Source organism: Diospyros lotus, chromosome 11 (assembly GCF_014633365.1).
Source record: "Diospyros lotus cultivar Yz01 chromosome 11, ASM1463336v1, whole genome shotgun sequence".
NCBI classification, from domain to species: Eukaryota; Viridiplantae; Streptophyta; class Magnoliopsida; order Ericales; family Ebenaceae; genus Diospyros; species Diospyros lotus.
In genome coordinates this window covers 2,578,416-2,592,209 of record NC_068348.1, presented here as the reverse complement: position 1 = coordinate 2,592,209, position 13,794 = coordinate 2,578,416, and the positions used below count along the sequence as shown (strand labels likewise).

At 35.2% G+C, this 13,794-nt stretch overlaps 1 protein-coding gene across 2 annotated transcripts; it reads left to right on the top strand.

The window, feature by feature from the left end:
- The first annotated feature begins 393 nt into the window (after window positions 1-393).
- On the top strand, window positions 394-13,662 carry LOC127813027 (potassium transporter 7-like). 2 transcript variants are annotated; one of them, XM_052353704.1, is made up of 9 exons: window positions 394-551; window positions 1,998-2,241; window positions 2,335-2,586; window positions 2,711-2,761; window positions 7,570-7,830; window positions 7,923-7,975; window positions 10,271-10,385; window positions 11,935-12,189; window positions 12,575-13,662. In XM_052353704.1, the coding sequence occupies exons 1-9, from the start codon at window positions 549-551 to the stop codon at window positions 13,660-13,662; spliced, it is 2,322 nt and encodes a 773-aa protein (XP_052209664.1). In that variant the 5' UTR covers window positions 394-548. The 2 variants fall into 2 exon arrangements, with proteins under 2 accessions (XP_052209664.1, XP_052209665.1); XM_052353705.1 differs by lacking the exon at window positions 1,998-2,241.
- The last annotated feature ends 132 nt before the right edge of the window (window positions 13,663-13,794 follow it).

Below are 13,794 nucleotides of genomic sequence, written 5' to 3'. Positions count from 1 at the left end.
TTTAATTAATATAATGAAATATTTGAGTTGTCATATGAAAAAAAAAATTAACTAAAAAATTATATTCAGAATATAATTAAAATAATAAAAAATTTGAAAAAACGTAAAATCATAAAAGCAAAAATATAAATTTGACCCGGAAGTGAACATTAAACTAAAATTTGAGTCTTTTACGTTTATGTGTAAAAGCAATGAAATAAAAATGCTATGCTATGGGAAAGGGGAGATAAAAGTAGAATTATTTTTTACCAGATATAGGCATTTGACACCTCAGCACACGAGCCTCGTACTGTCATTTGGAAAACCTGTGGGGGCGCATTCGCAATTTTCGCATTTAATAAATAAGTCCGGATCCGACGAAAAAACCCGCGAGATTTGGATCAGTTTGCAACAAACAACGTTCGAGCCTTGGAGGGATTCATCTCACCGTTTATGCATTCATCAATGCACACATACAAACATATCTATATGCAAGTGATTGATCTGTATCTCATCTTGGTTGGCTAAGCTAGAAGCGGATCGAATCAACGATCATTCCTTGGACAGCCATGGTATTTCTCTTTCAAGCCTTGCATATTTGCATCTGTGAAGATAATTGTGGTAATGTTGGCAATGCTTGTGGAATGGGTTTGATCTGAACATTTGGTAGAATTGGCTGTAAATTTTTGTCGATTCTAAATGTTTTCCCCGAAAATTTATGCATCGTGAAGAGAAAGTGCGATTTTGAACTGCATTCGATTCCAATACGGACTATGGAGGCTTTGTTATGAATGTTCATTTAAGAGTTACTTATGGTTAGTTGATACTGGATGATTTTTCTTTTTTATTTATGATCTTTACGGGATGCAATTGGTACTTCTTTCCTTTTTAGGGAAAGAATGTGCTACCTGCTTGTGATTTCAATCAGCATGAAAGATGGCAACAAACAGTGGTTTTCAACCTTTTTTGAAAAGAGCTCCTATAATATACTCTTTCTATTTCTTCATTTCCGTAGCGTATGCTTAAACATGTTTCATGTTGTCTAATACTTGCTGTGTCAATGGGATACCCAATGTGTGTTTCTCCACAATGTTCTGCAAGTAGAGTCCGGTTCTTATTGCATCTTTGAAATTTATCTGAAGAACAGAAGTAGGGGAAGAAGAATGTAGATTTTGATCACAACAACAACACAAAGCACCAAGCCTTGTGCTCACAAGGTGGACATGGATTCTTACTCGCCAATCATTTTTATCTATTGCTAAGAATGTTGATTTGATTGAAAAATTATGGACAGGGGCATAGCCAACCAACTGTCAAGAGAACACTTGCTAATGAAGATAACAGATGAAGGGGCAAAGTAGGACAAATGAAGGCCTGAAATAATGAGATGCATAAGTTTTAGAAAGTAATATGTTATATACGGGATCAACTTGCACTAGTTGAGGAGCATGGAGCCTCTTCCTATATCTTTTGGTCATGTGCAACAATGAACAATTGCTATACCAATTAAGAGTGATTTGATTCAAGCCAAAATATGCCATGAAGGAAATATGGAAAAAAGTAATAAATATAGTGTGAAACTCCCACAAAGTTAATTGCTAGCATTTTATTAATGTCTACTGACTTTAGATTGAGCTGAAGGAAAAAAAATGCTCTTTTTCTTCTTCTTCTTCTTCTTCTTTTGTAATAAAGTGCATAAATCACTTTCATTATAATCCAAATATTATATACTTATAGTTTTTCTATCTGTTTAATTCTATGTTTCATCATAGATCTATTTATCATGTCCATCCAACAGTTTCATAGATCAGAAGTCAAGGGTTTGGAAAACCAAGAATGGACTTCAATTTTATTAAAGAATCCTGTCTATTTACCCCAAGATTGGTCTTTCCATGTAACTTGGATAAAGTATTTATATATGTCTCAATGACCTTGTTGGTATGTTTGAGTTAAAAGATTGTCAGTATTTCATATTCATGCATTATTCCTTTTATTATTACTATTTCTCATTCAAGCAGGTTGAAAATAGAAATCAGCACAAACATGTTCTCCTGTTAGCATACCAGAGTTTTGGAATTGTGCATGGCGGCTTGAGCACTTCCCCCCTTTATGTTTATATAACTACATTCTCGGGAAGATTATATCATTATCAAACTGAGGATGCAGTATTTGGAGTGTTTTCAGTGATATTTTGGACTATCACCATTCTTTTGTTTTTCAAGTATATTATAATTCTGTTGAGTGCAGACGACAATGGTGAGGGTAAGAGCCAATAATCTTTTGAACGATGCTTAGAGTACAGGTATTCTTTTTCTCTCTTTCTTTTATGCTAAAACTTCTTTGGCTCATTTACAGGAGGACCTTTTGCTTTATACTCACTCCTCTGTAGACATGGAAAATTCAGTTTGCTTCCAAATCATCAAGCAGCAGATGACGAAATTAGCACATATCATCATCATCCAGGACACTCAAACAGGAATACATCTCCCTCATCTTTCAAGAGTTTTATTAAGAAACACAGAAAGATGAAAACAGGGTTACTTCTTGTGGTCTTATTTGGCGCTTGCCTGCTGATATGTGATGGTATCCTGACACCTGCAATTACTGGTAACAGAACTATCTTAGAGTTTGACTTTCCTAGTCTTTGTTAGATTCCTTGTTGCTTAAACTGATTCTTATCTGCAAGGTTCTTTCTGGCATTCACTAATAACTTCTAACTGGTCTCTTGCAGTGTTGTCATCAGTTAAAGGGCTGCAAGTTCATTCACACAGATTTCATAATCGTAAGTTAACTTGTGTGTCTAAGAGAAAGGAACTTTATCAGTTTCATATATGTTGAGGCAAGGAGCTTTACAATGCCATTTCATAAAATTTTCCCTGAAGATGTTGAATCAAGTACACTAAATTCTTCTTGCGAACAATACTATTATTCAGAAGACATGGAAGCTCTATCCAATCTCAGCGAGGTGTTAGTTGTACCCATTCCATGTTTGGATGACCATTATTAATTAGCTTATCATTTTGTAGTGTTTAAGTTTATTCTTAATTAGTTTATCACTTCAAAATGTTTTAAGGGTTAGAAGCATGAAATCACAAGAAAATATGTGGTTGAATTTAGTACTTTTGACACTGAAAGATGTTGGCAGATTTTAATCAGAATCTCAGCAGAGATCTGTTTGGATTTGATTTTGATTTTACATTCCCTATAAAGAGGTACATGGAGTGCACAGAGAGTGTGGAAGTGAAGAAAAATAGTGAATAAAAGGGAGAGACAAAAAATATAAAAAAATTTACAGTAGACCATAGGGCCAGGTTATGCTGAATCATATAAATACTCTGTGCTTCTTTTTTCACTGCGTGCGTATTTATTTTCCACTGTAGTCGTGGGTTTGTCATAAAAAAATTAATTGGTATCAGAGGTTGTTGGACAGATTGGCCTACACAAAACAAGACCCAAAAAAATAGAACAGAAATTGGTAAAGGTGTCATCAAAAGAAAATAGGAGAAAGTTGGTTGCATTTAATGCAAGAATAATGTAATTCAGTCTCATTGAAATGCATAATTATTGGTGTTAAAGAATTTTTTCGCACTAAATTGAGATCTAATAGGAAGTAGAAAAATTTAAGACAAGAGCATGTTTAAGGTTTCCACTTGCTTAGACTTAATTGGTAGCTGCAGTTTTCCAAATTTTCTGTACATTAATGTGATCAAACAGATTAGCAGAGATCAATATTGATTAAGTCTGATCAAGTCAGGTCAACACTGGATAGAGCCATTAGGTTTCATAAGAGACAGGTAACACATAACGAATATAATGCATGTGTAAGTCTAATACTAAAGTTCAAATAGTATGAGATTCACAAGATGGCTTGTTATGTTGTTGGGATTAAAAAGGTTGTGTGGACAAGTAATTGTACTAGGTGTAAGGTGGATAACGGGAAAGCCCAAGGATAAAAAAGTGAGGAATAGTTGAAGATTCATCTAATGATAGATATTTGTGCTCACAACTTCAGGAATAAGAAAATAGATTGGTGGTGAAAAAATATATTCTGAAATATTATGCATATGATGGGTGTGTTACTGTCAAGATGCAAATGGCATAGAAAGTTCAGTTGGTGTGGGGAAAGTGCAATTTTGTATCCACTACAGGATTATTCTTACTTTGACCAGGGGAAGAAAGGTGCCTGATCTAAATAATAATTTTTCTTAGAAACATTAGTGTTAAAGGGACTTAGATTCTTATCTGAAGTAGTCCTTGAGATTCCTATGGGAAACAAGTGCGCTGCATGGACGGTAATTGAGAACTTGTATAGAATATTGTAACAAAAGGGGATATTGTCAAACTTGTGACAGGTGTCAAATAGTACAAGTAGATGACAAACATAAGTGGAAAAAAAAAAAAATCATGGAAGAGAATGTGAACATCACTTTGGGAGATGCACGTGTAATAGTTGACAAGGTATTATAAAAATGGCATATATGCTTGACAATAAGCAAGATGAATCATGTATTATAAAAATTGCATATATGGCTGAACCAAAAAAAAAGGCATAAATGCTTGACAATAAGTAAGATGAATCATGCACAGGCTGTTGGCCAAAAAGGAATGCAACAGTTATCGAGTGTTCACAATGAAGCTCTGAGCAGAGACAAAAATGAAAATGCACATATTGGGAGAAATAAATGTCTCTTCTGCTATAGATTTAGTTGGTGGCACAGATCCTTCCAATTATACTTGAGTAGGAAGGGAGGATATGGGACCACAAAAAAGCTATCAATTTTAAAAGTCACTCCAGTGAAAGGGTGCAGGCATCTTTGTTTAGGGGTAAAGGACAAACGAAGGTAATTAAGTGCGTGCATCCCAGTTTGGGTGTGGTGATGGACAAAGGCACTCAAATAATAGTGTAGGCATCTCATTTTGGAGGGCAGAACAATTAGTGACAATGAAGTAATAGAATGCAAGTATTTCAGTTGATGATACGAAACAAATAAAGGCACTCGGATAATGTCGCTAGGTAATCATAGTGAACATCTTGGGTGAAGGCATTGTGAGCACCTCAATTTGGAGGTGTGGGATGGACACTTGAATAATGGAGCATGACATTCTAAACAAGAGAGTGCATGCATTTTTCTTTGAAGGTGCAACTATCTTAAAGGGGTGTAGGTTATGGAGATGGCAAGCAAGCATCACATGATTCCACCCACATAAGTGAAGGGGTTGATTGCTAAGTATGTTCACTTTGTGTGGGTGACTGCCATTATTAGTTGGCTTATCACTTCAAAGTGTCGAAGGGTGAAGATGACATATGGTTGAATTTAATGAGTTTTGGTGGATTTTTCAAATAGAATCTTGATAGAATATGTTTTGAGTTGATTTTGCTTTTGCTTTTGCATCCATTTACCAAATAGATATATCCGTGAGGCATAGAGTGTGTGGGATATTGTTAAAAAAACATAGGGTAAAGAAGGGAGAGATGTAAGAAAACATCATTAGAAATCAAAATGTGGAGTTCAATTTGCTTATATATAGGTTAGTAAAGACATGTATCATGGAGAAGAAACATGGCTTAGACCTTGTGGAGCAGATATTTAAGTTCTTTCAGTTACAGTAGATTACATTAAGGATTTGCATTGAGCCCTTAACTCTTTTCTCTAGTAATGAATGAACTCACTAAAAACATCCACGGAGAGGTGTCTTAGTGTATGCTATTTGCGCATCATCTTCACGGATGAGACAAGGAAAGGCAAGAATGCTAAGTTCGAGACATGGAGGAACACCTTAGAATCCCAAGGCTTTAAGTTGAGCATATCAAAAATTGAATATATGGAGTGTAAATTTATTTAAAGTAGAATTGTGGATAATGTTATGGTGAGAGCTGAAGATCAAATTATTCCAAGAAAGGATTAGTTAAGTTATCTTAAATCAATTATCCAAAAAGATGGGAAGATTATCTAGTATATTACTTACAGAATTAGACAAGATGATTAAAATAGATAATTGCATTTGGCATTTTATCTCCTATGATAGTAAAACCTCATTAAAGTTAAAAGAGAAATTCTATCTGATGACTATAAGACCAGGTTTGTTGTTTGGGATAAAATACTATGTAGTATAGTTTTAGCATATACAAAATATGAAGATAATGGATATAAGAATGTTATGGTGGATATGCAACCATGCAAGATAGAATTAGGAATAAGGTTATATGTCATATCATTAAAGTGTCCCCTATTGAAGATAAGATGCATGAGACAAAGATAAAGATGGTTTGATCATGTGAGGAAAGGAGAGTGGATGAAATGGAAGAAGTTTCTGGCAAAAAATGTAGATGAAGACTAAGAAAAACTTGGTGGGGAACTTCTAGGTATTATATGCATTATAATGGCCTTGTAAAAGATGACCATATGTAGAAATGATTAGCAAGAAAGAATCCACGTAGATGACCTAACCAGTGGGATTAAGGCTTGACACGCTATTGTCATTGCTTTTAGACATCAAAATGCAAGCAAGTGGGTGTAACTAAGGCTCTGATATTATTGTCAGAACTGTTGGTGTATCTCTGAGAATCCTCTCAAATCTATAATATTTATTCACTATCAAGGAATTATCTCTCACTTGTGCACTTAGTTAAGTTGTGTCAAACCACACATCTACTTCTCATCTATTTTTCTCTTTGGTCTATATATATTTTATTTTTTGTATTTATTTCAGCTGCAATCATGGGTTAATTATCAAAAAACCCAGAGCGATGTGCCTAACTTATACCAAGTTTTCAATCAAAAAACAAAAAAAAAAGAAAACCTTATAGCAAGTTTAGGGAAACATCACAGCTATTAGCTAGTGCGTTTTTTGTTGCCCTTTTTTTTGGGGGGGGGGGGGGGGAGGGAGAGAGAGAGGGGTGAGGATGTCCTAATAGTTCAATGTCCTTCCTCACCACATACATGATGATCTGAGAATTCCAAACTAGAGGTTGAGGGTCACATGCATTATGTCCTAATAGTTTAGGTTGGCACTTTTTGGTATGCTGTTGTTGTTTTCGTATTCCTTTGAGGAAAATGCATCCTAGACGAGAAATTGAGAATTTCAACAAATTTCTGATATTGTGTGTAGGAATAAAAATTTTGTATTACATGCTTGGTCCAAGAGCATGGATAATACTTTGACTTCTCCTAACACGGAGCCTTCAAAATTGCATTTGCTAGTAAAACTAATTATTCTGAAATTCCTATACTGTCCCAGATTTTGATGATTTGAAGAGAATATCTTTTTCTTCTGGTGCTGCTGGACCAGTTGGTTCTTTCAAGATTTCTAGTTAGGTGTTTAACTATATAGTAAGCAAATTAAACTTTGGATGTAAAGTAGAATAATAACCCTAATGAGAATGGAAGAAAAAAAGAAGAATTTGGAAGTAGATAATGATAAACAGGATCAAAGAGATCATATATAGGTTCTTATTTTGGTTTGTCAATGTGTATAATAACTAAGTCGCAGGAGAAAAGCATCAGCATGAACCATTATTTTAATGATTTTTCTGTTTCTTCTATGATTGTGCTGCATTTCAGTGTGCTAAATCTTTGACATGCTATGCAGATATGATAATTTCAATTGCTTGTGCTGTATTAGTTGGTCTCTTTGCTATGCAGCACCGTGGCACCAACAGGGTGGCCTTCCTGTTTGCTCCTATTGTAATCATATGGCTATTGTCCATTGGTGCTGTTGGCATCTACAACACGATTGAGTGGAATCCATATATATACCGGGCTCTTTCTCCATATTACATCTATAAGTTCTTTGTAGATACAGGAAAAGATGGCTGGCTCTCTCTTGGAGGAATGTTTCTTTGTGCTGGAGGTGGGTGTCGTGGTAGCATTCCACTTAAAGTTCTGTTCATTAGCTCCAGGATAATTGTATCAATATAGCCTTTTTTTTTCTGTTGTCCACAGGAACTGGAGCTATGTTTGCAAACCTTGGTTACTTCACTGCTGCATCAATTAGAGTATGTAAAGGAATGATTTACTAAATTATCCAGATTTTTATCATTAATCAATGTTAAAGTCATTGCAGCAAAAACCATAACCAATTATATCCACTTTTAGTAGCCACACAGCATATAGTTTGTGATATTAGCCAATGTGTTGGGTTTGTCAATTGTAGTTTTGGAACAATGAATGCTAGACTAGTATTATTCTGCTAAAAGGTGGTACATAGATTAATGGCACAGCACCATTACTTTTTCCACTTTCTGCCATATTTTCCACCTAGAAAATCCTTGTTCATGGTTGAACGTGAAATGCTGCCCCTTGCTTTGTTAGTGTTGATATTGTCAATTTATTGAGATTCCACAACCTTGATGTACCAATAGATCACTTGATCTTGATATCGATACTAGAAGGAAATTTATGAGTCTTTTAGGAATTAAGATATATGGATATATATGTAGATATATATATATATATATATTTATATATAAAAGAATGGGTTACCAATATAAAAACTCAAATTATTCTAGAGAATTAATATATGGACCAAGTTGCAATTAGCTTGAGGTGATGACTATTGATGCTATACAATACATCTGCAGTTTAACTATTAAATACACGATAATCATGAAGATAACAGTATACCACTAAAGCAGTGTCAAACAGCTAGTCTATACTATAGACAAAAATTAAATTCTACTTCAATTAATTGTTTAACTATTGGAATTGATTTCCAGATTCAATGTTATGTGGCCTCTCCTATTGCCCCTTTATTTACTCTTTCCACTGGGTTTGACAATATCCAAGCTTCATAACTTAGATCCTTTATTTTTAATATATTTCAAAGAACAAATTCATATTTGACAGAAGATGCAAATCTTCTTCTTGTCCAAAAAATCTTTTTTAATTTCAGTTTTATGGCTAAATGATAACATCTCACAGCAAAGTGTTGTTTGATATCTTAGTTACTTTGGCATTCACAATGTTTCCACATATAAATGGTGACGCCATCTGCAACAGGAATCCCTTAAAAGACATTTATAATGGTGTTGCAAAGGAAATTTGGATAGAGGTCATAGAACCCAAAAGTTTTGTATTATTGCAGTTTTGGACATTGAATAAATGCTTTTGTTATGATTTGTTCACAACATTTACTTTCTGGTGTTAAGAAGCACTATACAGATGATGGAGGGAGTAGAATCAAATATTTTGAGCGATATTATGATAAATGTAAATATAGAAATTAGCATATCTTTTTTTCTTTCTTTAATTAAAGATTACTTCAGGTTTCCTAACTAGGGAAGGTTAATAGTCTATATTTAATAGTCTATTTAAACTCTTTTGGATATATTTTTGACAACAGCTTTGATATTGATTTGATATTCTCCAATTGAATTTGAATTTGTTCTTGTTTTATTGGGCCTGCATCAACAGATGAATAATTTTCATACATTAAACATTGCTTGTATTGATTGTTACAGCTTTTCTCATAGATGTATCCTTGGTCTCCTCATAGATGGAATCCTGGCTGCATTCCTGGAAAAAGTTCACCTTTTGGATAAATATCCATGTGTTCTAGGATTATTCAAATGTGCAAGTCCCTGTAACATAGACTTTTCATCTTGTCTGTCTCATGTCATGAAAGAACAAACAGGTTGTAATTATATGAATGACAAGGATGTAGTGCTTTTTTCATTTGATGATTTTGGCTTTTGACTGGGATATAGGTCAAAAGGTAGGTCCATGGAAGCTGCAAAAACTTTATTCCTGTGAATATTACAACTATATTGTGCAACAAGACCAAGCACGCTGTTCCATAGCTGGCCTTGAATCCTTGTGTGCTGTGGTATTTCCACGAGAAAAGAAAATATTTGTTATGTAAGTCATGGTGTTGACTATGAGTTAGCCTAAAAAGTAACAATATTTGACGATCACCTGTTAGATTCCTGATTGCAATAATTAATCTCAGTGTCCCCGACTCCACAATCACAATGCTTCTGTTGGTAATTCGTGGTAAAAATATTTTGCATAATGTTTCTTTGTTAATCTCCTAAAATGATGGATCAGATAACTTTTTACCATGCTCTTTATGTGGTTTGAAGAGAAAGGGTTCTCTTGTGTCTGATGATCCATATTTGAGTGAGTTCTAATAATTTAGATAGAATCCTAAAATTTATGGGCAGTTTTATCCACCAACCTATATTGCTGTTACTTCTTTGTGGTTTAATTCAGTATTTCCCACTGGCTTGACAACTGTGTTTCTCCCATATAATCCAATCAAGTTAATTTGTAAAAACTTTTTTCTTTTGCAGATTTCATTTTCTTTTGTTGTTTACCCTTGTTTGGTGCTTCAGTACATGGGGCAGGCTGCATTCCTTTCAAAGAATTTTAATGCAATTTCTGCAAGTTTCTATGCATCAATTCCAGGTAAGGTATACAAGGACCAATCTACATCCGAGGGCTTTTATAAGTATTATACAGCAAAGCTGAACAGGAATTGTGCATGCTTATAGGGTGAAAATTCTGTCTTATTTTTTGGTTTAAGATTCTGCAGAGTACAGTTTACTTGATTGCATATGTATCCGTTTTTTAATACAATTAAGGCAAGACCAAAATGTGACCCTACTCTATATTCTTATTGTTTTCCCTTTTGTTTATAGACAGCTCAGTCCATTCCCATGCTAGGTAACTCCAGTTTTGTAGATGACTCATACTACTTATGATCTGTTTCGCACAAACTCTTTTTTTTTTTTTTTTTTTTAGTGTTTGGTAGCTGCATAAAATTGTTAACTTTTTGTTAGTCAATTTTTTAATTAGAATGATCTAAAAAATTTTAAAATACCTCCAGAATGATAAAGTAGTTGCATAAAAATCTGAAAATATATCATATATCATATTTATTTCATCACAGTTGAAAAATATATATATATATATTTTCCATGTTTTTCTCTTTTTGAACTTTTTTGTGTCCAAAAAGCTCTCTTTTTAAAAGGAAAAAAGCTGACAACCAAAGGCCTTTATTTTTATTTATTTGAGAAAAACAGCTAAAATGCTAGTGCCAAACGGACCCTAGTCATGGACTAAGGAGCTTTAAGCTTCATGCCTACATTTGTTACTATCTACTATGATCAAGAGTCTTCTGTATTCCTATGTGGAATAACCTGATCTGGCAATAGGCTCTGTTACTCTTCGAAACAAGGATATTTCAAATAGTGAACAGTTCATCAACAAGTTGAATTTGTGAAGGGTTTTATCTATTCCTATAAGACTTGATATCCTGGATAGCTATTGGTTATCATTACCTTACTTGGGCATTCTCTTATCTAGCTATGGCTGTGACGTTGAAACATAGTAAATGGGTCCATCCCTCCTATATGGTTCCTTTTAAGACTTTGCTTTTCCATTTTCCAAAGTGATCCATTCAAGCCTTAATCATAATCAAACTTATATGGCTGTTTCAATTTCTCAAGTGCTAATTTCCTTGGTACCTGGGCATGTTCAGTTTTCAAATCATAGGTTTTTTCTGGAGATAATTTTAACCTCAGTCATTTTACCTTTTGTGACCAACTTAGAATTTTTGTGGAGGCATGTATTTTGCTTCAATCTTTTTACTTAGAAGCTTTGTTACCAATGCTATGGTTGAACATTTATTATCATGTAGTTTCTGTTCTTTTAATGAGTATGACTGTTGGTAGAACAGTAAGGTTACTCCTATGACCAGAAGGTTATGGGTTCAAATTATGTAAATAGCCTCTTTGTGAAGAAAGAATGAGGCTGCATATAAAAACAACCTCTCCTGACTCTTAAAAAGTGGGGAGCCTTATGAACTAGGGATGCCCTTTTGGTTTCGGTTCCTTAAAAGAAATACTAAAGTAGAAGTCAACAATGCATCTCTAAGTGTCTCTTTAGATGCAGTAACTAACAAAGACACACTTGTTTATATTCTTCTGAAAGTATGTTTTTTTCCATTTTGTAGATCCCATATTTTGGCCAGTTTTTATCGTGGCAAATCTTGCTGCAGTTGTTGCCAGTCAATCTATCATCTCAGCCACATTCTCAATTGTGAAACAGTGCCATGCCTTTGACTGTTTTCCTCGCATCAAAGTCGTACATAAGGCGAGATGGTTTGATCATCAGATATACATCCCTGAAATAAACTGGATCCTTATGATCCTCAGCGTGGCTGTCATAGTCGGTTTACAAAGAACATCACTGGTTGGGAATGCTTATGGTGAGTCCTCTTTTGGTCAAACCAAGCCTTTTCCTACTGAAACATAAAGTTATTTGGTCTTGTTTACAAGCAAGTGCAGGTGTTTCTATGCATGCTAAGCCCATAATTGATGCATTTTGCCAGTTCTTTTAAATTCCATACTACATCCGTGAATTATCTGATTCTGAAAGATGTGAAGCGTAGATGCTATCCACTGAGTCAGTACCTAAAGTTTTTATTTGTGGCCACTTGAGAGAAAGAAACCTTTAAATGCTCTAATAAAGAATTGAAGTTGATGTCTTGACCTGGATAATTTGCAAAATATTGATCCTAGGTCACATCTTTTTTTTTTTCTATATCTTCTTTTTTGCTCTATACAAGCTCCTTTTCCGTGTCTTATTTTCAGGTATTGCTTGCACCGGCGAAGCATTTTTGACAACATGCTTGATGACATTGGTCATTATCTTCGTATGGAATAAGAATTCCATATTTTCCCTTTTATTCCTCTTATTATTTGGATCTATAGAGGCCAGCTACCTCTTGTCTTCTTCTACGAAAATTACCCAAGGTGGAGGGATCCCACTTGTGCTCTCTTCATTTGTTCTCACAATTATGTACGTGTGGCACTACGGCACCAGGAGGAAGTATCTATTTGATTTGCAAAACAAAGTATCCATGAAATGTATTCTGTCACTAGGCCCCAGTCTTGGGATTCTTCGGGTTCCTGGTATTGGTCTCATCTACAGCGAGTTGGTAACTGGAATTCCAGCAGCATTCTCCCATTTCATGACAAACTTGCCAGCTATTCAACAGGTGGTTATCTTTGTGTGTGTCAAATCGGTTCCTGTTCCATATGTCCCCCACAAAGAGCGGTATCTCATTGGTCGAATTGGCCCCAAAGCTTACCGCATGTACCGTTGTATTGTCCGCTATGGATACCAAGATGTCCACAAGGATGACGAAGATTTTGAAAATCATCTTGTAATGTGCGTAGCAGAATTCATCAAACTAGAAGCTGAAGGTTCCGCAACCATTGATGGGTCCATGGATGGCCGGATGGCAGTTGTGAGGACATCCGAGAAGTTTGGGACAAGGTTGATAATGTCAGAATCTTCCGGCGCCGAAGCAAGTAGCTCTTCAAGCATTTTACCAAACAGCAAGTCAGCCACATTGCAGAGGTTACAAGCCATGTATGAGCTGGAATCATCGCACCAGGTCCGCAGGCGCCGCATGCAATTCAAATTGCCATACACAGATCATATGCACCAGCATGTTCAGGAAGAGCTTTGTGAGCTTCTGGAAGCCAAGCGTGCCGGGGTAGCATACATAATGGGCCACTCTTATATAAAGGCAAGAAGGAATTCATCATTCTTAAAGAAGTTTGTGATCGACCTAGCATACTCTTTCTTGCGAAAGAACTGTCGAGCACCTGCTGTGACCTTGAGCATCCCTCGCAGCAGTTTGATTGGGCTCGGTATGAACTACCAGGTATAACCCAATGTATCCCCAGGTGGTCATTCATATGTAATGCAATTGGGAGGCCATGTTTCGAAGCAGCAATCTGGAATCCGATTTCATAGGTGCGTGCCCTTTACTACTAGCAATTTTAGATTCCAGTTATGCTAA

Bases quoted from the DNA above. Each gene is read 5' to 3' on its own strand.
- LOC127813027 (XM_052353704.1), top strand. The intron at 7,831-7,922 runs GTGGGTGTCGTG...TGTTGTCCACAG, and splicing joins AATGTTTCTTTGTGCTGGAG to GAACTGGAGCTATGTTTGCA. The intron at 10,386-11,934 runs GTAAGGTATACA...TCCATTTTGTAG, and splicing joins TTTCTATGCATCAATTCCAG to ATCCCATATTTTGGCCAGTT.